Source organism: Balaenoptera ricei, chromosome 6, assembly GCF_028023285.1.
Source record: "Balaenoptera ricei isolate mBalRic1 chromosome 6, mBalRic1.hap2, whole genome shotgun sequence".
Classification (NCBI taxonomy): domain Eukaryota; kingdom Metazoa; phylum Chordata; class Mammalia; order Artiodactyla; family Balaenopteridae; genus Balaenoptera; species Balaenoptera ricei.
In genome coordinates this window covers 41,321,840-41,347,277 of record NC_082644.1, presented here as the reverse complement: position 1 = coordinate 41,347,277, position 25,438 = coordinate 41,321,840, and the positions used below count along the sequence as shown (strand labels likewise).

The following is a 25,438-nucleotide window of genomic DNA, read 5'->3' as shown; positions in this document are numbered from 1 at the left end:
AAATTAATTAAAAAAAAAGAGTGGTCTTTGGACAGCAGCATCAGCATCACCTGGGAGCTTGTGAGAAATGCAAATTCTCAGGTCCTACTCCAGACCTACTGGAGCAATCCATATTTTAACACACCCTTGATGACTCTGATACATGCTGAAGTTTGAGAACCACTGATCTACAGTTAGATTCTTTTGGGCTGCCTCCTCTCCGTGGGTTTATCTCTGAGGCTCCCGAAACACTGTTCCTTCCTCTGGCCCCTTCAGGCCTTGGTATGGTAATGGTTTCCTGCTATTGCTGAACCCTGAGTGCCCCACTCTTCCGTGTTGGTTCCTTAATCTTGACCCCCACCTCTTAAATAGCCCCTTTATTAAAATCTTTCTGGTTAGACTTTTTTTGAGTGTGCCGTCTGTTTCCTGCCAGGATCCTAACTGATACAGTAAGTGGTACCAGAAGACATCCCAGGAAATAGATTTCCAAAATGGGATCCTGGGATTGGGTTGCTCATATGTTTGCTGAGTGCACAAACCTCCTTGCATGGGGAAAGAGGACACGAGTGATCCAGAACATGAAGAAGCAACACCATCACTTAAGACTATCACTAAGTGAGGTGCAGTGTGGGATGCTGATGGAGGGAAAGACATTAGGAGATAAAATGCCTCAGGTACTTAATTGCTATGGCCGCAAATGGTGATTTCACATGGTCATTACATACATTGTTGGGTGGGCTGCCTGTTTCTGATTGTGCTGGCACAATTACATAAGAAAAAGAAAAGTTTAAGAACATGAAATTCTAATTCAAGTTATGGGTAGAGATTCAGACAACTTCTATGGAATTTTTTTTTAATTGAAGTACAGTTGATTTACAATGTTGTGTTAGTTTCTGGTGTACAGCAAAGTGATTCAGTTACATATATATCTATATATCTATTCTTTTTCAGATTCTTTTCCATTATAGGTTATTACAAGGTATTGAATATAGTTCCCTGTGCTCTACAGTAGGTCCTTGTTGTTTATTTATTCTATACATAGTAGTGTGTTTCTGTTAATCCCAAGCTCCTAATTTATCCCTCTCCTCCTAATTTATCCCCCTTCACTATGGAATTCTTAAGTCATCTTTAATTCATGTGATCCATAGCCATATGGCAGATATGGCTGTGGATCAAGCCCCAAAACTGATTGTATGTGTGGTAGAGTTGCAACACCAGGTAAATGCACAACCCCACCATATTCCTAATACTAGAATAAGCACACTCTTGGGAAGGAGAAGGACTCTGAGACTTGGAATGGGGACGTTTAGGCAGAGATGAACAAAGCTGAGAATTTTGGACCTTTAAATTCCCTTAAACCTTCCTTGCTGGCAGAAGAACACTCCTCCCCCTGCAAACCATGAATGATCCAGCCTTCCCATCCATTAAAAAATGTTTTTAATAACTCCCTGGCAAAAGGCATGCAGGGGTCCTCTTCAGGACCCACCCTCACCACCCTTCATAGCCTCCAGGCCCATAATGAGAGTTTGATTCTAACATAGCCTGGATGGGAATGTACAAGATATGCTCCAAGAACAATAGCATGTACACTGAAGGAGTTGCAAGAACTTGTCAACCGTATTGGGAGAATCTCGGGGACCAGTGAGGACAGATTTATTGATATGTATGCCCTTATCCAGGATTTGGGTATTACTGTATTAGCTGAGCACCTGGGAATGGTGTTAATAATCTGTTGACTTGGTTACTGGAAGCCTGGACTCAACAGTGGCCTATGATCAATGAGGTTGAGGTGCTAGAACCTCACTGGTGTATTGTAGAACAGTCTTCCTCAGAATTTGAGGTGCATATGATTCACTGGGGGGATCTTATTAAACTGCAGATTCTGATTAAGTAAGTCTGGGTGAAGTCCAAGATGTTGTGTTTCTAACAAACTTCTAAGCGATGCTGATGCTGCTGGCCCTCAGAATATACCTTGAGTAGCAAAACGAGGACGGAGTGCAAAGGTTACAGAGATGGGAATGTTGGAGGCCCCTCTTATGTGCAACCACTAACTCTGAAGGGCCCAGGAAGATAATTCCTTCTCCAAGCCCATAAGAAAAGCACTGGTGATGGGAACACTAACTATGAAAAGCACTGTAGTGGTTTCTTTTTTTTTTTTTTTAATAAATTTATTTATTTTTAAAAATTTATTTTTGGCTGTGTTGGGTCTTCATGGCTGCGTGCGGGCTCTCTCTAGTTGCGGCAAGTGGGGGCTGCTCTTCGTTGCGGTGTGGGAGCTTCTCGTTGAGGTGGCTTCTCTTGCTGTGGAGCATGGGCTGTAGGCATGCGGGCTTCAGTAGTTGTGGCGCATGGACTTAGTTGCTCCGCGGCATGTGGGATCTTCCCGGACCAGGGCTCAAACCCGTGTCCCCTGCATTGGCAGGCGGATTCTTAACCACTGCGTCACCAGGGAAGCCCTGTAGTGGTTTCTTTAGTAGGCAGGAGATGAGGATGGGAGATGTTCTCTTGGGACTGGGCAATCTCATTTCAAGGAGAATAATGGAATCTTTGAGTGATAGAGTCTAGATGCTCACCTTCTGAGCAATAAGATGAATGAAATTACTAAATAAGCTGCAGGGACAAGTGGTAATCATTGTGCTTTGCTCGTAAGGATCTGTGGTGGTAGCTAATTGATCATAGTGTTCCTAGGAATGAAATAGATGGACAACTTACTGACCCATATAAGTGTAAAATGTCTAGGCCAGGTAGGGAGAAACTTGATTCAAATTGTATTGGGGATTTACAGTCTTTTACCCAGTTCCTTGACTTAAATCAGTTCCCCAGACCTGGAGCCCCTTGATTGGATGGTGGGGGGTGGGAAGGCTTGAGTCTTTTCACAGGTGGACTCTATAGATCCTTCTTCTAGTCAGTTGTTCTCAAAGTGTGGTCCCTGGACCAGCAGCATCAGCATCACCTGGGAACTTGGCAGAAATGCGAATTCTTGGACTCTGCCTCAACTCCATTGAACCAGAAACTCTGGGAGTGGCCTAGCCACTAAAATAGTCTGTATTTTAACAAGCCTTTCTGGTGATTTTGACGTATGCTAAAATTTGAGAATCACTTCTCTAAGCCTTCCCTAGAGAGATCTGTAGCCGTTTGCCAGGGTGACTCTGACTGGTGAACAGAAAATATTCAGATCTTTGGGGGATTATTAGATACTGTCTCATGTTAATACGAGTCTTGGGGACCCAAAACCCCATTGTGGTCCACTAGTCAGAGTAAGAGTTTATGGAGTTCAGGTGGTAGAAGGATCTTGGTTCAGGTCCATCTCACAGTGAGTCTGTAAGACCTATCCAGTGGTTATTTCTCTAGTTTCAGAATGTATAGTGGGAATAACTATACTTAGTAGTTAGCAAGGTCTCCACACTGGTTCCTTGACCGTGGAGTGAGGAAAATTATGGTAGGAAGGGCCAAGTGGAAGTCCTTTGAACTGTGCCTGCCCCACCATGTTCCCCCCTACAATAGTAAACTTAAAGCAATGCTTTGTTGCTAGAGAATGTGCATAGAATAGAGCACCTTCAAAGACTTAAAGATGCTTCAGCCCTTGGTACAGCATATTACAGCTAATAATCTAGCACATGCCTTCTTTCTGTACCAGTCACTTAAGGACCATTGAAATCCATTCGTTTTCAACTATAATGACAGAAATACACCTTCACTGTTTTATTATTATTATTTTTTTGCCAATGGTAATGGATATGTAAGGATATTGACAACAACATTGGAATAGCAGAGGAATTGAAAATGCTATACATTGATCAATGGGAAACTAGCTAAATTAATTATATTGCATATACACAATAAAATACCATGAAGAAAGCAAACACATATATAGTCTTTGGTTGAACCATATACCATTCTAAGTGCTCTACATTACATATACTATCTCACATAATTTCCCAACAATACTACTACTATCCCATTTTACATATGAGACAAGAAGTTAAGTAACATACCCAAGATGACACATATATATATATATATTTTTTCTATGTCATAATATTGACATTCAGTCCAGTAATCCTCCACTGTAACAGCTCCTTTACTTTGCAGACCTTCACTGTTTTACCTCAGGGATATTATCAGCTTTCCTGCTCTGATTATCATAAGATAATCTGGATATCTCACAGAGTATCAAAGTAGTCCTTTAAACTGATGACATTATGTTTACTGGCGCACAAGAAATAGCAGTCGCCCTAAATGCCTCAGTAAGACCTATGTATGTCAGAGGGAGAGAAAGAAATCTTCCAAAAATTCAGGATCCTGCAACATGGGTAAAATTTCTAGGCTATTAGAGGTAGGGAGAAGCTGAAAAACAGTGATCTGGGGAATGTTGCACATTTACCATGAAGAGGCACAATGCTTAAAGAGCTGTTTGGATTTTGGAGGCAACATACATCATAGTTAGGTGTAGTACAGCAAAATATTTATTGGATATGGCATAAAGCTGACAGATTTGAATGAGGCCCAGAGCAAGGAAGGAGTCTGCAGCAGGTCTAGGCTCTGGGGAAAGTTGCCTGGCTACTTGGGCCTTATGACTCGTAAATCCAGGAAATTTCAGATTGTCTGTGGCAGAGAAGGGTGAGACAGGAGCCCCAGAAGGAGCATTACAGGAAAGACCCGTAGGGTGTTGGAGTAAGGACATACCTCTTCTGCTAACAATTATTTACTCTTTGAAAATCAGTCCTGATTTGCCACTGGGCCCTGGTTTAAAACTCAGACTATAGATCACCCAGTGACAACGCAACCTAGGGTGTTACCTATAGCAAGTCATATAGTCGGATGTGCATGGCCAGAGTTCCACTGTCAAAGGAACATTGTACATTTGAGACCAGGCCTTAGAAATTTCAGAAGGCATGAGTAAAAGCGTGGGCAGGTGACTCAGATTCCTACTTTTATTGTTTTCTGCTTCTTCTTCTGATCGTACTTATGCCTTCATGGAGAAGTTTTCTATAAACAGTTAACAGAGAGAGGAAGTGTATGGTCTTGATTTTCAGATGGGTCTCTGGGGTATGCTGGCATCAGTCAAAAGTAGACAGTTGCTTACATTCAGGGGTGGCCCTGAAAGACAGTGGTGAAGGGAAGTCCTCTCAGTGGGCAGAATTTCAGGCAGTACATTGAATGTCCACTTTGTCCAGGAGAGATGGCCTGAAGTTTGGAGCTGTACAAATTCATGTGCAGTGGCCGCCCACAACAACCCTGCCCTCACCTCTGTAAGTTGACCCTTCACTAAATTCTTTTCTATTAAGACTTTTGGGTCATGCCATTTGTTTCCCTCCAAGATCTTATAGGATACAAGGGTATAGTGCAGAGCTGGCATAAAGGTTTCAAATCAATTTCAATACTGTCTTCCTGGAATGCCTGTTGGGAAAGATCCTGAGAATCAGCAGCAAAGGGTGAAATAATGAAATAATAATAAACAAGGGATTTACACCACATTCATTCAATAAATATTTATTGAGGGCGTCCTATGTTCCAGACACTGTTCTTGGCACTGGGACACAGCAGTAAACGAAACAGAAAGACATTCCTGCTCTTGTGGAGTTTTTATTCCTTTTTTTTTTTTTTAAATATTTATTCATTTAGGCTGCTCTGGGTCTTAGTTGTGGCATGTGGGATCTTCGTTGCTGCATGCGGGATCTTTTAGTTGTGGCATGCGGGCTTCTTAGTTGCGGCATTTGGACTTCTTAGTTGAGGCATGCACGCGGGATCTAGTTCCCGGACCAGGGATCGAACCCGGGCCCCCTGCTTTGGGAGTGTGGAGTCTTACCCACTGGACCACCAGGGAAGTCCCTGGAGTTTTTATTCTTATGAAGGAGACAGGCAGTAAGCAAACAAGAAAAAAAAATAGTATGTCAGATGGCAGTAGGTGCTATGAAGAAAAATAAAGAAGGCTAGAGGGATAGGGAGTATTGGGGAGGGTGGTCATGGAAGTCTTGTCTGATTACATTTGAGCAGAGAGTTGATCTGAAGAACGTGAGGGAGAGAGCCATGTGGAGATCTGGGGAAGATGCTTTAGACGAGAAAATAGCAAATATGAAGGTCTTGAGGCAAAAGTGTATTTGAGGAATAGAAAGGAGGCCAATGTTATGGGAGGGAAGTAGCAAAGAGTAGAGTGGTAGGAGATACAGTCAGATAACAACATGGGCCACATAGTGTAGGGCTTTGTAGGCCATTGCAGGGTTTATGTTCTACTCTGAATGAGCTGGGGAACCTTTGGAGGGTTTTGAACAGTGACATGATCTGGTATGTGTTAAAGGCTCCCTGTAGCTGTCGAATGGAAGATAGACCAAAGTGGTGCAAAAATGGAAGCCTGGAGACCAGCTTGGAGGCAATTGCAATAATTCAGGGAGGACATGAGGTTGCTGAGAGTTGGTGAGAAGTGGTCAGATTCTGGAAATATTTTGAATGTAGAGCCAGTGGGCTCTGCTGAGGGGTTCAGCATAAGATATGAGAGAAAGAAGAGAAGGAGAGACAGAGAAAATACTTCAATGTTTTTGGCTTGAGCAACGTGATTGTTAGAGTTATATTTACCAAGATGTGGACGACTGTAGAGGAGTGGGTTTGTGAGAAGGTCAGGAGCCTTGTTTTTTAAAAATTTTTATTGAAATATAGTTGATTTAGAATGCTGTGTTAGTCTCAGGTATACAGCAAAGTGATTCAGTTGTATATATACAGGGGACCGCTGGTCCCGCTGGTCTTTTTAAGATTCTTTTCCATTATAGGTTATTACAAGATACTGAGTATAGTTCCCTGTGCTATACAGGTCCTTGTTACTTATCTATTTTGTATATAGTAGCATGTATATTTTAATCCCAAACTCCTAATTTATCTCTCCCTCCAGGAGCCTTGTTTTGACTTTTTAAGATGAAGCTGCATTCTGGACATATAAGTGGAGATGTTAAGTAGGTAGTTGGTAGTATGAGTCTAGAGTTCCGGGGAGAGATTCTAGCTGAAGATAAAAATTTGGGAGCATATGGATGGTATTTAAAACCATAAGACAATGAGGTCATCAAGGGAGTGAGTGTAGATAGAAGGCATCAAGTTCCAAGGCCTGGAGCTCCCTAACACTGACAGATCAGGGAGAAGAAGAGGAATCAGGGAAGGTGACAGCCGTCAGGTGTTCTGATGGTACCTTCTATCATGGCAAAAAGGGGGAGGGCATAGGCCCTATGGGTGGAAGGTTTAAGGCACCAACTCCCCAGTCATTGGTTTAAATGATCCAGTGGTGGGGTGGTGGAGACCAGGGAGGTGGGTTTGAAACAGTTTCTGACCACACCCATAGAGCCCTCAGTGTGCTACCTGCTTTACCTAGTTCACCCTCTTAGCCACGTGGCCTTCGTGGGGTTCCTGGTTCAGTGTGAGCTTTGGACAAATCTCCCAGCTCAGGGCAGTTCAGCTCATCTTGGCACCACACTCTCCCAAGGAGCCCGCTCAGCCTTCATGCTCCCTGGTCTGACCAAATCCATGCCCCAGGGGTCGGAGATCTTGGGTGGAGGGCACTTTAGCCATTGAGGCAGGTAAGGCAGCAGCGAAGCCAGGGAAGTCAACCAAGGCCATGGTAGGAGTGGGAGTACCGGGGAGTAAACGATTGTGGAGAGCATCTCGATTAGATGCTTAATAAATGTTTGTTGAATGGATGAATGTGCGTATCAGGAGCTGTGTCTGTGGGGCTGAGCGTGACTGGTGTGCCCGTCATCCACGTGTGTGTGTGTGTGTGTGTGTGTGTGTGTGAGAGAGAGCTGTGGCTCTGTGTCCACGTCTGTGCCTGATGTGTCTCCCCTCCCAGGCCTGCAGAGGGCGCACCAGTCTGGGAAGGGAGGCTCTGGAGTGGGCGCCGCTCTGGCTGAGGGGTGGGTGGGCGCTGGCGGGTGGGGGGTGCTCTAGCAAGGGCGGGGTGCGGCCCCGACCCGGCGGGCTGCTCAGAGAGATTGAGAAGGGCGTTGGGCCCAAAGTCCGTGGGCCTGGCAAGGCCTCTGGTGCTGTCCCCGCTCCAGGCCCCCGCTGGTCCCGAGGCCGAGGGTCCGGCCCCGGGTCCCAGCGCGCGGGTCCCGGCACACGGGCGGAACGTGCAGAGGGGAGACTCGGGCTGCGGGTGGGACCCGCAGCCCCAGGACCTGGGGTCGGCGTGGGACCGGGAAGCCCCCGGGCGGCGATTACCCCGGGCCGAGCACAGCGGCTGTCCCGCCAAATCTCTGCCACTCGGGCCCCTGAATCCGCGGGTACTCGGCTGGGCAGGCTGGGACGCATGGGCGGCCGGAGGCCGGTGTTTTTCCGTGAGTATTTGTCTTCCCCACCCCAAGTATTCCCAACTTATCCTGAGTCCAGGGCGCCCAACGTGGAAGACAGGAAGCAATGTTTGTCTTAAAGGCTGAAGGAAGTTCACATTACCTCCGGGACTTCCTTCGCAGCATAAATAACCCGCACCCGATTGATTCCTTAAACCACGTAATTACGGTGCCAACTCTAAGAAAGGTTTCTTTCAACCTTTAGGTTGAAACCATAGGCTCTAAAGGTTTATTGAAAGCCTAACTGGTGTGCCTGGCGCGATGCTCGGTGCCGGAGGATGAAGTGCTTTCACCTGGACAGGGGCGGAAAACGAGTTTGTCCTGCTCATCGGTGGACATAGGAAAATTCTAGACCCCTGGTCTAGCATGAGACACATTTGAGGACAAATAATAAAGGGGGGGGAAAAAAAAAAACCCCAGAAAGATGAAGGAAATGAGAACAGTAGTATTCAACCCACAAGCCTGTTTGCCTTTGGAGGACCGAGGACCGCGACGACGATGCTGCCTCCTAGTGGCGGAGCCGGGCAATGAGGCCAAGTGGAGTTTAATACCCGTCCGCTGTGGGTATTCTGAACCGAAATTGGCGCCGGCTGCTCAGGTAATCACAGGTGGAGTTCGGTTATTCATTTAATATTAGATTGAAATTTATTATTAGCACAATCCATGACTCTAAGCAAAAGTCTTCAAGAACATGGCAGCAGAGCTTCCCTGGGGTGTTTTTGTTTGCCACCAACTGGGAAATGGATTTCTTGAAAAATGAAGTTTTCAGCTTCCTGACATAGGTAACACAATCTCTGTAGGGGAACTGCAGAATAGCCACCGCTAGAAGAATACCAAGTATAGGCATTAGAAAAAGGCTTGGCAATTTCAACATCCATAAAAGAGGTAATTCATCGGTCAAGATTGATGGCAAAGGAAAGAAACATTGATGATTTTTAACAAAATAGCATCACTTTGTCCCCAAATACAAGGATAAGTAACACCTGGACGTGCAAAGAAAAAGAACTTCACAAAAGAGGTCAGTTGAAGCTGAAGACCTTTTCACAGGTAAATGATTAAAGCTAGGAAACAAATTAGTTTTGAGCTTTCATAAATAGCAAGTATAGACCCAGTCCCTCTGACCTTCCTGTGCCAGAAAGCTGGGCAGAAGATGCCAAATATGTCAGTGGTGCTGTGCTGGTAGCCCCATAGTACCCCATTTTTGAAGATGTCAAAAGAAAGATCCTGTCATTGGTGATCATGTCCCTCTAATGATTGATGAGTAAAGAATGAAACAGTGGCTAGCGAAAGTGTGGCCCAGGTACCATGGAGGGAGAGGAGTGTTAAGAAATCTGGTTGCTTAGTTTGAAATTAGTTTCCAGTTCATATGACTGAGGTTGTTAAGACATTTCTATTAGCTGTAATTCTGGGAGCTCTTACTAGCCCCATCCATCCTTTACATTTGTGTCAAAGAGGCCCTTAAAGGATTTACAAAGAAGGAGTGAACCAGGGGAAGCAGAAGGCTTCAGACTTTGAGGCAACACTGACAAGAAGGAGCTGGCCCACCACTTTGTAAGTGTGTGTGGGTGTGTTATCATTTCATGGAAGAGATGGTGCTAAAATCATTTGAAAACATGGTATTAGTAATCGTAATTTTCTGAGTGGCACTGAGGGTGACATTGTTAGAAGATAGTAATTACTGTTAAAGGAAATTCCAGGGATTACAATGAGTTTTCATGTTTGTGGGATGATGGTTTTGTACATTTGGGGGATGACTGATCTTTGGAATTTTTTTCTTTTCACTTTTCTAGTAAAAGCCATTAATTGTCTTACTGTTGAACACTGGCAGACTAGTATTCAGTAAAATATTTCTTTTTACTCTGTGTAAATTTGGAAGTCCTCCAACTTAATAATTTCATTTTATGCTTTGTACTTATTTTTACTGAAATATTTACTTATCTAAACAGCAATCTTCTGGAAAGTTACTTTTATCTCCCCTCCCATTTGGATCTTTGTGATTTGATGCCTTTACAAATGTATACACACACCAGCAACATTTACTTTATTTATTTTATTTTTATTATTATTATTTTTTTGGCTGCGCTGGGTCTTTGTTGTGGAGCGCGGCCTCTCTAGTTGTGGAGCGCGGGCTTAGTTGCCCCGCGGCATTTGGGATCTTAGTTCCCTGACCAGGGCTCGAACCCACGTACCCTGCATTGGCAAGCGGATTCTTAACCACTGGACCACCAAGGAAGTCCTTAGAAACACTTACTTTAGTTTTAGTTGGGGCTCAAGAAGGAGTGAAAATAAATACATGTGTTTAATTTGCCATCTTTACCCTGAACTCCTACTTGTCTTTGAATTTGGTGGTGTTGATCTTTCCCCCTATGGTTTGTGTTTTATGGTTTTATGTTTAAGAAGTTCTTTTTCTACCTCAAGATTATAACCATCCTCACCTATATTGTCTTCTATAACATATATTTTAAACATTAGGTCTTTAATCCTATGATGAAGTGTTTGAAAAATACTGAGGCTATGACAATGGGAAGGTAGATGTATTTTAAAAAAAGGAAGAACAATTTGAATCTTTAAGAAAAACAAAAAGCTGAGTGACAAAAGGAAAGTAAGCACAGTACGCTACTTTGCTCTGCAGTGAACAACATTTACATGGTCATCATGATGTAAATTCTGATCATTGTCTAAATATAGTGGTATAGCTGTATTTAGAGGATAGGGTGACAGGAGAAGAGGGTTAATAAGAGAGCTAAATCTCCACTTTTTATAATAGGAAGTCAATAGGTAACTTTTTAAAAAAAAATTTATTTGGTTGCGCCGGGTCTTAGTTGCGGCAGGTGGGCTCCTTAGTTGTGGCTCGCCAGCTCCTTAGTTGTGGCATATGAACTCTTAGTTGCGGCATGCATGTGGGATCTAGTTCCCTAACCAGGGACCAAACCTGGGCCCCCTGCATTGGGAGCGTGGAGTCTTAACCGTTGCACTGCCAGGGAAGTCCCTCAGTTGATAACTTTAAAAATAGGTAAATGAAGAAACAGAGGTATGAACAAAGTATTTACACTTATGGCACTAAGTCCTAGAGGAAGTAGCTTAAGAGTTAAAAGTTGCAGGAAATGGTTGTTCAGAATAAGCCTTTTGGTACTTTTTGATTTTTTTAAACCATGAGTATGTATTATTTGATTTTTTTGAATTATGGATCTTACAGAAAGAAGAAAGAACAGGACAATATTGTCAAAGATGAAGGCAGAAAAGGAGAGTAGGGACTCATTCTCTGATAAGATAGATATTATATTGCATGCTACTCAGGGCAGGGCTTGAGGCAAATACCAGCTATGCAGTGTGGCAGGATAATTTAGTGAAATACGAAGTTTTGCTTTGTTTTGCCTATGTTTTCCTTTTTTTCTCTTTTTGCTGATGATTTTCTTTTCTCTTTAGAGCAAGCGAGGGTTTTGGTAGGGCTGAGAGTAGTAGCACCCTGATATTAGAGTCCGTTCTGCCTTTGTAAAAGTTTAAAGCAAACCTGGGAAGAGGTTATACCTAGGAGGGACTGGGAAGAGGGAGGGTTTTGGAGAGAGTTTTTTAAGACTGTGGAGGGGATTGGTGTGTACGTCCAGCCAGTATGGGCAGTGGGCTTTAATCCTTGACTGGGATGAAGCAAGCAAGCCACCTGAGTAGATGGCTCTGGGGAGATGTCTGGGGAAGCTAGGTCCAAGCCCGGAGGCTCTCATAGCTGAGCTCCCATGGCTCAAATGTGGCACAGAGCTAAGAGTTTGAGAGTCTAGGACCTGGGGAGTCATACCTGCTGGGAACACAGGGGCCACAGCATTCACTGGTGAGACTGATGTCCAATGATGGGATGGTGTCGAGGGCACGTAGGAAGCCTCTCCTGTGCCTTGCTGTTTCTTTGACCTTTGCACAGCCCTTGGCAGATGGGATCCCAAGAGTGCCAGCGCTCTGGTGCAGGGGCTTGGAGTAGGTTCATTGAAAGAACATTTTATTTTATTTTTTTTTGGCCATACCATGCGGCTTGCAGGATTTTAGTTCCCTGATCAGGGATTGAACCCGGGCCCTGGCAGTGAAAGTGCCGAGTCTTAATCCCTGGACTGCCAGGGAACTCCTGAAAGAACATTTTAAAGTGCAGTAAATCTTGAACATCAGAGTTTGTAGACTAAGATCACACCTGCTGCATGATGATAGGTAGGGAGCAGCCCCTATCTTCACTGGACTCAGAAGGAGCAGAGAGCAAATATTTTAATGACTATAATAAGCGGTAAGTGCTGTGGCATGCTCAGGCCCCGGTGGAAGGAGAAGGTGGTGGCAGCCACCTCTAGTTCCTTGCCCCTCTCCCACGATCTGTTCCCTTCTTTCCCACGTGGCCTGGCCCCATTTAATGGTCCTCTCTCTCCTAGCCTAAGGGCGAAGCGGGGAATTGGAGGATCTCTGCTCTGGGGAGGGAGAGGTACAGGAGAGTCAGACTGGAGTCTTCTTGGAGAGGAGACTAATTTACATCTGAGTTCTGGGGTTCCAAATTCCTGCCATTGGAGACTTATTCCTTGGCCTCAAGAGGTTAAAGGGGCTAAAGTGCCCCAGGCCCCACCTAGGGGAGAAAGGAGAAAAGGGAAGGGGAGGATGCTTTCCCAACTGGAAGGAAGCTGAGGGATGAATAGAGAACTCAGGAATAAAGAGCACATAGCCCCATCAAACAGTAAGGAGAGGCCGTAGACCCTGCTTCACTGGTCAGGGCGGAAGGGAGTCCTCTGGGGTCTTTGGGAGGAGATGGGGGCTCTCGAGGGCTCCCAGGGCTGGAACTCTGCATAGGGCAGGTTTCAGTAGAACTTGTGTTCACCTGTGTTACAGGCAGGCCCAGGCTCCCGCCTCCCTCCAGTAGACCCCAAGGAAAGGGGAGGCAGTCCCCGGTGAAGCTGGGAGTGAGAGAATGCTGGGCGGAATCAGGGAAGGGATCTCTTCAGGGTCTCAGAGGCCCGCGGAGCTGTTGGGGACGTGTGCCTGGGATCCGCTGTCTCTTCATTGGCGGGGATTTCTCAGAGACCAGGGGCAGCCCAGGTCCCACCCTGCCTGTCAGCCTCCCTTTTACTGCCCACAGGTCTGGGCACCTGGGAAGCAAGGAAACTCTTGGGGTGGGTGAGGATATAGAATTTGCCAGCCTGAGCTCTTGGCCGGGACCCCAGAGTGTGTGACTCCACCCTGTGGTGACAGTGGCTTCTCTGTGGACACAAACACACAGGAACAGATACTTGGGAAGAAGGCCAGAATGGCTGTTTATTCAGTTAGGTATAAATCATATTTACAAAGAAGAGGTGGGTGCAGTGTGGAGCACGGTCAGGTCCAGGGCCCTGGGTGACCTTTCCTCAGAGGGGACAGTCCTGCTGCCACCTCTCACATTTTCTTTGGGACTTTCCCTTCTCTGCCTCTCTAGGCCTGGCCTGGTGTGGGCAGCTCAGCCATGCAGGGTAGGGTGGGTATGCAGAGGGGTGGTTGAAGCTGGAGAAGGGGCGAGGCAAGGCCAGCATGGGGTGGCTGCTCTGGGGCCCCTGAGTCCTCCCTCTCTCCTAGCCCGCTTCTTGTCCCTTGGGCTGGGGCTCCAAGCCCTGATGAGACTGGTGGGGACCTCCTGGGCTCCGGGCTCATCACTGGGCTATGGCCGTTTTGGGGTCTCAGTCCTGGGAGGGCAGAAGAGGGGTTTGAGGGGATGATCAAGGCTCCCCTTCACTTCCCACCCCCCGTCCCTTTAGCTTCCTTACCTCTTACAGCCTTTGGAGCTCTTTCCCTTCTTGCCAGACTTGGGGGCCCCCTTGTCCTTCTTACAGTCCTGGGCTGGTTTCCATGGGGCTGATGGCTTGTCCAGACGCTGCATCAGCTGCTGCACCCAGGCCTTTCTAGGGTCTGCACATAGCTCTGGCTGAGAGCGTTTCCGAGGCGAGAACCTAGGGTTCGGGGGTCAGCAAGCCTGTCTTAGTCTTGCCCATCATGCCCTCCCACTCAGCTGCCAGCCTGCACCCACCCCCTTGTACCCACTTACAGGATAGCTGGGATGGGGCAACCCAGGCTTGGTTCCTGCTTCCGGTAGCTGCGGACAACGTGGGTGGGAATCTTCCTTAGGCTGTACTTGAGGCAACAGTCCTGTGCTCCTCCATCACTGCCTGCAGGTGGGGTTCACAGAGAGTGAGGGGCTGCTTGGAGGCTCCTACCCAGGCCTCTCCAGCCCCTCGCCCCCGTCCTAGGCAACTCCCTCCTTGATACCTTGGGTCTGGGGGATGCAGAAGGCCAGGACTAGGACAAGGATGCTCAGAATCAGCGACTGAGCCATGGCCACGGTAGAGCTCAGGAGAGGTGGACAGCTCCAAACTGGGGGGCCGTGTGTGGGCTGGGACTGGTGTGCCGCCTATTTATGCAGGCGGACACTTTCACTTCCCCCATCCCCAGCTACTCTGTCCAGGCAAGTATAGGGATCTCCCTCCTTTTCCTTCCTGAAAGACAGATCCTGTCCTGGCAACCAGCCTCACTAGTATGCGGAAATGAAAACTTCACACAGCCATTCAGTTCCCCAAGCAGCCTGAGTCTACCTCCTCAATATTAGTTGAATCTGAGAGGCTCTCCTTGTCTTTTTTAAAAATTTAAAAAATTTAAAAATTTTCTGACTCGTGTGAGGTGATACCTCATTGTAGTTTTGGTTTGCATTTCCCTAATAATTAGTGATGTTGAGCATCTTTTCATGTGTTTGTTGGCCATCTGTATGTCTTCTTTGGAGAAATGTCTATTTAGGTCTTCTGCCCATTGTTGGATTGGGTTGCTTGTTTTTTTGATATTGAGCTGCATGAGCTGCTTGTATGTTTTGGAGATTAATCCTTTGTCAGTTGCTTCATTTGCAAATATTTTCTCCCATTCTGAGGGTTGTCTTTTCGTCTTGTTTATGGTTCCCTTTGCTGTGCAAAAGCTTTTAAGTTTCATTAGATCCCATTTGTTTATTTTTGTTCTTATTTTCATTACTCTGAGGTGGGTCAAAAAAGATCTTGCTGGGATTTATGTCAAAGAGTGTTCTGCCTATGTTTTCCTCTAAGAGTTTTATAGTGTCTGGCCTTACATTTAGGTCTCTAATCCATTTTGAGTTTATTTTTGTGTATGGTGTTAGGGAGTGTTCTAATTTCATTCTTTTACATGTAGCTGTCCAATTTTCCCAGCACCACTTAATTGAAGAGTCTGTCTTTTCTACATTGCATATTTTTGCCTCCCTTGTCATAGACTAGGTGACTATAGGTGTGTGGGTTTATCTCTGGGCTTTCTATCCTGCTCCGTTGATCTGTATTTCTGTTTTTGTGCCAGTACCATACTATCTTGATTACTATAGCTTTGTAGTTTAGTCTGAAGTCAGGGAGCCTGATTCCTCCAGCTCCATCTTTTTACTCTCTTGATAGTGTCCTGTGATGCACAAAATTTTAAAATTCAGTTTATCTATTTTTCTTTGGTTACCTGTGTTTTTAGTGTCATATTTAAGAAACCATTGCCAAATCCAAGGCCATGAAGATTTCCTCTTATGTTTTTTCCCCCAGCTTTACTGAGGTATAATTGACAAAATCGTATGTATTTAAAATATACAACGTGATGATTTGATATATGTATACATTGTGAAATAATTACCACAATCAAGTTAATTAACACCTCCATCACTTCACATAGTTATACCTTTTCCTTTTTTTTTGTAGTGAGAATGCTTGAGATCTACTTTCTTAGCAAATTTCAAGTACACAATACAGTATTATTAACTACAATCACTGTGCTGTACATTCGATCCTCAGAACTTACTCATTTTATAACTGAAAGTTTGTACCCTTTGACAGACATCTCCCCATTTTTCCCACCCCCACCCCCTGGCAACCACCATTCTACTCTCTATTTGTATGTGTTTGGACCTTTTTTTTTATTCCACATGTAAGTGATACCATACAGTATTTGTATTTCTCTGACTTATTTCACTTAGCATAATGCCCTCCAGGTTCATCCATGTTGTCACAAATGGCAGGGTTTCCTTCTTTTTCTTATGGCTGCATAATATTCTATTGTATGTATATATATATCTCACATCTTCTTTATCCATTCATCTATTATATTAACAGACACTTAGGCTGTTTCCATATCTTGGCTCTTGTGAATAATGATGCAAGGAACAAGGGAGTATAGATATCACTTTGAGGTAGTGATTTCATTTCCTTTGGATATATGCCCAGAAGTGGGATTGCTGGATCATATGGTATTTCTTTTTTAATTTTTTGAGGAACTTCCATACTGTTTTCCATTATGGCTGTACCAATATACATTCTCACCAACAATGCAAAAGTGTTCCCATTTTCTCCACACCCTTTCCAGCATTTCTTATCCCTTATCTTTTTGATAATAGCTATCCTAACAGGTGTGATGTGATATCTCTGTGGTTTTGATTTGCATTTCCCTGGTGATTATTGATGTTGAGCATCTTTTCATATACCCATTTGCTGTTTGTATGTCTTCTTTGGAAAACTATCTATTCAGGTCATTTTCCCAGTTTTTTTTTTTTTTTTTAACTAATTGGTATAACTCTATCTATTTGGTTTTCCCCTTTGACATTATTTGATTCTTATTTTTTATTTTTATTTTTTTTAAAGTTCTTAATTACGTAACCTTTTGGGGTTTATTTATTTATTTATTTATTTATTTATTTATGGCTGTGTTGGGTCTTCATTTCTGTGCGAGGGCTTTCTCTAGTTGTGGCAAGTGGGGGCCACTCTTCATTGTGGTGCGCGGGCCTCTCACCATCGTGGCCTCTGTTGCTGTGGAGCACAGACTCCAGATGCGCAGGCTCAGCAATTGTGGCTCACGAGCTTAGCTGCTCCGCGGCATGTGGGATCTTCCCAGACCAGGGCTCGAACCCGCGTCCCCTGCATTGGCAGGCAGACTCTCAACCACTGCGCCACCAGGGAAGCCCATTTTCCCAGTTTTTAGTCAGAGTTTTTGTTTGTTTGTTTTGCTATTGAGTTGTAGGAGTTCCTTATATATTTTAGGTATTAACCCCTTATCAGATATATGGTTTGTAAATATTTTCTCCTATTTCCTATGTCCCTAGGTTGCCTTTTCTTTTTGTTGATTGTTTCTTTTGCTGTGTAGAAACTTGCTTATTTATTTATTTATTTTAAAGAGCCAAGTCTTTAATTTGTTCATTTCTTGCATTTGAAGTACTTCTTGATGACATCCTTGACCTGAGAATCTTTGCCATAGTCCTTAACCACCACACAACTGCAACCAGCCACTTTACAGGGTTTTCCCTCTCTGTCAGTTTTACAGAGTCCTACCCACGCCCCTAGTTTCTTGCTGTCATCAACCTTAATTAGGTTGATTTGATGTTTAGCACGGAGGACCTCCACCAACTTGACTTACATAGGCTCATCACAGTTGGATGCAGGCACCCAAAGATGGGCTTGGCACTGGTCTAACACTTTGCAGCTTTGCAAATTCCATGTGCTAGGCCATTGTGGATGAGGGTGGTCTTCAGCACCTCTTGCAAAACAGTATTAACGTCCATTGCACCTCCAGCACCAGTGCCTTCCTTGGCCATGGTGGTAGGTAATGGGTGGAACTGAATCTTGAATGTACCCCAACCTTCACCTCTGAGCTACTCAGCAGAGGCAGGGAAAGAGTATACAGAAGCTTTTTCGTTTGATGTACTCCTACTTGTTTATTTCTGCCTTTGTTGTCATATCCAAAAATATCATTGCCAAGACTGATGCCAAGGAGATTTTCTTCTGTGTTTTCTTCTAGGAGTTTTATGGTTTCAGGTCTTACATTTAAGTTTTTAATTTGAATTTTTGTGAGTGGTGTACAGTAGGGGTCCAGTATCATTCTTGTACATGTGGCTATCCATTTTTTTCAACACCATTTTTTTTCTTTATTTATTTTATTTATTTTATTTTTGGCTGAGTTGGGTCTTCATTGCTGTACATGGGCTTTGTCTAGTTGCAGTGAGTGGGGGCTACTCTTTGTTGAGGTGCACAGGCTTCTCATTGCAGTGGCTTCTCTTGTTGCAGAGCATGGGCTCTAGGCACGTGGGCTTCAGTAGGTGTGGCACGCAGGCTCAGTAGTTGCGGCGCACGGGCTTAGTTGCTCCGCAGCATGTGGGATCTTCCCAGACCAGGGATCGAACCCGTGTCCCCTGCATTAGCAGGCGGATTCCTAACCACTGCGCCACCAGGGAAGCCCCAACACCATTTTTTGAAAAGACTATCCTTTCCCCATTTTGTGCTCTTGATCCCCTTTCAAAGATTGGTTGACCGTATATGCATGGGTTTATTTCTGGGCTCTGTAATCTATTCCACTGGTCTATGTGTCTGTTTTCATGCCAGTACCATACTGTTTTGATTACTATAGCTTAGTAATATATTTTGAAATCAGGAAGCATGATGCCTCCAGCTTGGTTTTTCTTTTTCTTTTTTAAAACATAAATTAATTAATTAATGTTTATTTTTGGCTGCATTGGGTCTTTGTTGCTGTGTGTGGGCTTTCTCTGGTTGTGGTGAGTGGGGGCTACTCTTCGTTGCGGTGTGTGGGCTTCTCATTGCAGTGGCCTCTCTTGTTGCGGAGCATGGGCTCTAGGTACCTGGGCTTCAGTAGTGTGGCATGCGGGCTCAGTAGTTGTGGCACGCGAGCTCTAGAGCACAGGCTCAGTAGTTTTGATGCATGGGCTTAGTTTCTCCGCGGCATGTGGGATATTCCCAGGCCAGGGCTCGAACCCATGTCCCCTGCATTGGCTGGCAGATTCTTAACCACTGCGCCACCAGGGAAGCCCCTTCGTTTTTCTTTCTCAAAATTACTCTGGCTATTTGGGATCTTTTGTGGCTTTACATGAATTTTAGGATTTTTTCTATTTCTGTGAAAAAATGCAATTGGAATTTTGATAGTGATTGCATTAAATTTGTAGATCACTTTGGGTAGTTATGGACATTTTAGCAATATTACTATGCCAATCCAAGAGCACAGGATATCCTTCCATTTATTTGTGTCTTCAATTTCTTTCATCAGTGTCTTATAGTTTTCAGTGTATAGGTCTTTCACCTCCTTGGTTAAATTTATTCCTAAGTATTTTATTGTTATTGATGCTGTTGTAAATGGGATTGTTTCTTAATTTTTTTCCAGATAGTTTGCTGTTAGTGTATAGAAATGCAACTGGTTTTTGTATGTTGATTTTGTATTCTGCAAATTTACTGAATTTGTTTCTTAGTTCTAAGAGTTTTTTGGTGAAGTCTTTGGGATTTTATGTACATATATAGGTTTTCTTGCCTAATTGCTCTGGCTAAGACTTCTAGTCCTAAGTCGAATAGAAGTGGTGATAATAAACACTCGTCTTTTGTTCTTAATCATATGGGAAAAGCTTTCAGCTTTTCACATTTGAGTATGATGTTAGCTGAAGGCTTGTCATACATGGTTTTTATTATGTTGAAGTACGTTCCTTCTATACCCACTTTATTGAGAGTTTTTATCATAAATGGGTGTTAAAACTTGTCAAATGCTTTTTCTTCATCTATTGAGATGATCATATGATTTTTATTCTTCAATTTGTTAATGTGGTGTATCACATTGATTGATTTGTGGATGTTGAACCATCCTCATATCCCTGGAATAAATCCCACTTGATCGCCATGTATGACTCTTTTAATCTGCTGTTGACTTTGGTTTGCTAGTATTTTGTTGAGACTTTTTACATCTATGTTCATCAGGGATATTGACCTGTACTTTTATTTTCTTGTAGTGTCCTTGTCTGGCTTTGGTATCAGGATAATGCTGCCCTCATAAAATGAGTTAGGGAATGTTTCCTCCTCTTCAATTTTTTGGAAGAGTTTGAGAAGGATTGATGCTAATTTAAATGTTTGGAAGAAAAAAAATATTTGGTAGAATTCACTAGTGAAGTCATCTGGTCCTGGGTTTTTCTTTGTTGGGATGTTTTCATTACTGATTGAATCTCCTTACTTGTTATAGATCTATTTAGATTTTCTATTTATTCTTGAGGAAGTTTTGATAATTTTTGTGTTTCTGGACTTTATCCATTTCATCTAGATTACCCAATTTGTTGATGTACAATTGTTCATAGTATCCTCTAATAACACTTTTCATGTCTATGAAATTGTAGTAATGCCCCCAGTTTCATTTCTGATTTTACTAATTTGAATCTTCTTTCTTTTTCCTTAGTCAGTCTAACCTCAAGTGTGTCAGTTTTGTCGATCTTTTCAAAGAACCATCTTTTTGTTTTGTTGATTTTTCTCTATTTTTTATATTCTCTATTTCATTTGTCTCTGCTTTAATCTGTATTAGTTCCTTCTTTCTGCTGTTTTTGGGTTTGGTTTTATTGACTTTTTCTAGTCTCTTAAAGTGTACAGTTAGGTTATTGATTTGAAATCTTTTTATTTATTTATTTATTGATTTATTTGGCTGCGTTGGGTCTTAGTTGTGGCACACAGGGTCTTCGCTGAGGCGTGCGGGATCTTTTTGTTGCGGCTTGGGCTCTTCATTGCAGTGCACAGGCTTCTCTCTAGTTGTGGCGTGCGGGTTTTATCTCTCTGGTTGTGATGTGCAGGCTCCAGGGCACGTGGGCTCTGTAGTTGTGGCACTCGGGGTCCAGAGCACATGGGCTCTGTGGTTTGTGGCACATGGACTCTCTCGTTGAGGCGCACGAGCTCAGTAGTTGTGGTGCATGGGCTTAGTTGCCCTGCGGCATGTGGGATCTTAGTTCCCTGACCAGGGAATTGAACCCATGTCCCCTGCATTGGAAGGTGGATTCTTTACCACTGGACCACCAGGGAAGTACCTGAAATCTTCTTTTTAAATGTAGACATTTACAGCTATAAAGTTTCCTCGTAGCACTGCTTCCACTGAATCTCAAAAGTTTTGGTATATTATGTTTTTGTTTTCATTTGTCTCAAAGTATTTTCTTTCTTTTTTTTAAAGATTTATTTATTTATTTATTTATTTATTTAATTTATTTTTTGGCTGCATTGGGTCTTAGTTGTGGCATTCAGGATCTTAATTGTGGTGCGCAGGCTTCTCTCTAATTGTGGTGTGTGGGTTTTTCTCTCTCTAGTTGTGGCTCACAGGCTCCAGGGTGAGTGGGCTCTGTCGTTGTGGTGCGCGGGCTCTAGTTGAGGTGTGCAAGCTCAGTAGCCCTGCGGCATGTGGGATCTTAGTTCCCTGACCAGGGATCGAACCTGTGTCCCCTGCATTGTAAGGCGGATTCTTTACCCCTGGACCACCAGGGAAGTCCCTGAAATCTTTTTTAAATGTAGACATTTACAGCTATAAATTTTCCTGTTAGCACTGCTTTCACTGGATCTCAACAGTTTTGGTATATTATGTTTTTGTTTTCATTTGTCTCCGAGTATTTTCTAATTTGCCTTGTGATTTCTTCTTTGATGCATTGTTTGAATGTGTTGTTCAATTTCCATATATTTGTGAATTTTTCACTTTTCCTTTTGTTACTGATATCTAGTTTTATTCTATTGTGATCAGAAAAGATACTCTGTATGATTTCAGTCTTAAAATTTTATTTAGACTTGTTTTGTGGCCTATCATATCATCTATCCTAGAGAACATTCCATGTGAACTTCAGAAGAATATGTATTTTCCTGTTGTTGGTGTGTTTTTGGTGTGTATATCTATTAGGTCTAATTCATTTATAGTGTTGCTCAAGTTCTCTATTTCCTTCTTGATCTTCTGTCTGGTTATTCTATCCATTATTGAAAGTGAGATATTAAATTCTAAAACTATTATTGTAGAACTGTCAACTCTCCTCTTTGATTATGTCAATTTTTGCTTTATATATTATGAGGCTTGGCTGTCAGTTGTTTATAATTGTTGTATCTTGCTGTATCAAACATTTTATCAATATATAATGTCCTTTTGGTCTCTTATAACCTTTTTTGACAAAAAGTGTATTTTGTCTGACAGTAATATAGCTACCATAGCTCTCTTTTGGTCACTAGTTGCATGGGATATTTTTTTCCATCCTTTTACTTTAAAGCTCTGTATTTGTATCTCAAGTTAGTCTCTTGTAGATAGCATATAGATGGATTATGCTTTTTTTTTTATCCATTCTGATAATCTCTGCCTTTTAATTAGAGAGTTGAACTCATTTACTTTATTTTTTCATGTTGTTTATTTTTTTCTTCCAGTTTCATTGAGATATAATTGACATACAGCACTGTATAAGTTTAAGGTGTACAGCATAATGATTTGACTTACATACATCATGAAATGATTACCACAAATAGTTTAGTGGATACCCATCATCTCATATAGAAACAAAATTAAGAAATAGAAAAAAACTTTTTTCTTTGTGATGAGAACTCTTAGGATTTACTCTTAACAACTTTCATATACAACATATAGTAGCGTTATGCAGTTATGTGATGTACAACATAATTAATATAATTATAATTAATATAATTATGTTGTACATCACATCCCTAGTACTTATAACTGAAATTTTGTACCTTTTGAATACCCTCATCCAATCCCCCCTTCCCACACCCCCACCTCTGGTAACCACAAATCCAGTCTCTTTTTCTATGAGTTTGTTTTTGAATTACAACTGACCTACAACACTATGTTAGTTCCTGGTGCAGGAACTATTTCTATACATTTCAAAATGATCACCACAATAAGTCTAGTTACCATCTGTCACCATACAAAATATTACATAATTATTGATTATATTGACACTGTACATTTCATACTCGTGACTCATTTATTTAAATCACTTATAAGAAAGGATTTATTTCTGTCATTTAGCTATTTGTTTTCTGTATGTCTTATATGATTTTGTTCCTCATTTCCTCCATTACTGCCTTTCTTTGTATTCAGTTGATTTTTTTAGTGTACCATTTTGATTCCCTTCTTTTTCCTTTTCTGTATATTTTTAAGTTATTTTCTTAGTAGTTACCTTGGAGATTACAATTAACATCTTAAACTTATAATAATCTAGTTTGAATAATACCAACTTTGTTCCAGTAGTACAAACAAATAGTACTCTGCTCCTATACATCTTAGTTCTACCTCCTTTATATTGTTATTGTCACAGATTACATCTTTATATATTGTGTACCCATTAACATCAATTTATAATTATTATTTATGCCTTTTAATCCTCATAGGAAAAAAAAAGGAGTTATAAACCAAAAATAGAATATACTATCTTTTATATTTACCTATGTGGTTATCTTTGCCAGAGGTCTTTATTTTTTTGTATTGCTTCAAGTTACCATTTACTGTCCTGTCCTTTCATCCTGAAGGATTTCCTTTAGCATTTCTCATAGGCAAGTCTACTGGTAATGAACATCCTGTACTTTCATCCTGAAGGATTTCCTTTAGCATTTCTCATAGGCAAGTCTACTGGTAATGAACTTCCTGTACTTTTGTTTATCTGGAAATGTCTTAATTTTTCCTTAATTCTTGAAGGATGGTTTTTCCAGATACAGAATTCTTGTTTGATAGTTTTTTCTTTCAAGATTTTAAATATATCATCCCACTGCTTTCTGGCCTCCATAGTTTCAGAGAAGAAATCAACTGTTAATATTACTGAGAATACCTTGTTCGTAGTGAGTCACTTCTCTCTTGCTGCTTTCAAAATTTCAAGATTATCTTTGGATTTCCACAAATTGACTATAATGTGTTTTGGTATGGATCTCTTTGAGTTTATTCTGCTTAGAATTTTTTGAACTTCTTGGATATGTACATTCATGCCTTCATCAGATTTGGGATGTTTTCTGCCATTATTTCTTCAAAAACTTTTTTTCTGCTCTGTTCTCTCTCTCATGGGACTCCTGTGGTGAGGTATGTTAGATGATATCCCATAGGTCTCTCAGACTTTGTTCATATTTCTTTATCTTTTTATCCTGCTCCTCAGACTCAATAACTTTAATTGCCTTATCTTCAAGTACGCTGATTCTTTCTTCTGCCTTCTCAAATTTGTTGTTGAACTCCCTCAGTGAATTTTTTCACTTTGGTTATTGTATTTTTGGCTCTAGAATTTAGTTGTTTGCCCATGGTTTCCTTCAGCTCTTTGAGCATATTTAAGACAGTTAATTTAAAGTCTTCATCTAATATGTCCAATGTGTGGGCTTCCTTAGGGTTGGTTTTTGTCAACTTTTTTTTCCTGTGAATGGTTCATACTTCCCTGTTTCTTTGTATGCTTTGTTAATTTTTTGTTGAGAACTATACATTCTGAGTATTAAAATGTGGTGTCTTTGGAAATCTGATTCTTCCACTCCTTAGGGGTTTCAGATATTTACTTGTTAAGGGCTGTAGCTGTCCATTTTGACTTTTCCAAATAAGTTTTGCCAAGTGTATTCTTTGTTGTGTGTGGTCCCTGAGGTTTCTGTTCTCTTACTTCTGTGGCCAGCCAATGACCTGATAAAGATTTCTCTCCCCCTCTCCCACAAAAGAGTTATGTCCCCTTAAATATTCTGATATATGCCACTGTGGAAGCTACTGCAGCCCAAGAGGGCTAAAACCAAGGCAAGCATCTGCACCTATCTCTCAGGGAACCCCCAGACCAACCAAAATGTAAAACCCCCAATATTTGGAGGACAAGGTTCTCTGCCACCAGCCAGCCACTCTGGGAATGTGGGCTGCCGTCCCCACAGCATTGACTAGTAGCTAGTTCATGCATGATGTTCTCTTACGAAAGATCAACATCCTCTGCCTTCATCAAGCACTCCCCTGATTGTTATGTGCCCAGTTAGGTTCCAGAATTCTGAAATAGGTGATTCCAATTGCTCTTTTCAGCTCAGTGGTTGCTTCAGTGGAGGGACTGACCCTAGAGCTTTCTAGTCTGACATTTTGCATGCTGTCATTCCTGTATTTAATTTCGAACATTTTAAATCTTTTATCCATTTGGAATTTTAAAATTTTTATTTATTTATTTATTTTTGGCTTCACTGGGTCTTCGTTGCTGCGCAGGCTTTCTTTAGTTGCAGCAAGTGGGGGCTACTCTTTGTTGTGGTGCATGGGCTTCTCATTGTGGTGGCTTCTTTTGTTGTGGAGCATGGGCTCTAGGCACACAGGCTTCAATAGTTGTGGCGCGCGGGCTCAGTAGTTGTGGCTCGTGG

At 42.5% G+C, this 25,438-nt stretch overlaps 1 protein-coding gene and 1 pseudogene across 1 annotated transcript; both read right to left on the bottom strand.

The window, feature by feature from the left end:
* Positions 1–13,552: 13,552 nt before the first annotated feature.
* CCL21 (C-C motif chemokine ligand 21) lies at positions 13,553–14,731 on the bottom strand. Its single transcript, XM_059926325.1, has 4 exons — positions 14,559–14,731; positions 14,338–14,458; positions 14,060–14,242; positions 13,553–13,978 (listed from the first exon to the last, which is right to left on the bottom strand). The coding sequence occupies exons 1-4, from the start codon at positions 14,623–14,625 to the stop codon at positions 13,954–13,956; spliced, it is 396 nt and encodes a 131-aa protein (XP_059782308.1). The 5' UTR covers positions 14,626–14,731; the 3' UTR covers positions 13,553–13,953.
* A 2,772-nt stretch (positions 14,732–17,503) lies between these two features.
* On the bottom strand, positions 17,504–17,901 carry LOC132367743 (small ribosomal subunit protein eS12-like; annotated as a pseudogene).
* Between the last annotated feature and the right edge of the window lie 7,537 nt (positions 17,902–25,438).

Coding starts and splice junctions, on each gene's coding strand:
- CCL21 (XM_059926325.1), bottom strand. CDS start 14,625: ATGGCTCAGTCGCTGATTCTGAGCATCCTTGTCCTAGTCCTGGCCTTC. Junction 14,459..14,558: donor CTGCATCCCCCAGACCCAAG/GTATCAAGGAGG, acceptor CCCCACCTGCAG/GCAGTGATGGAGGAGCACAG. Junction 13,979..14,059: donor AGCTCCAAAGGCTGTAAGAG/GTAAGGAAGCTA, acceptor CTGCCCTCCCAG/GACTGAGACCCCAAAACGGC.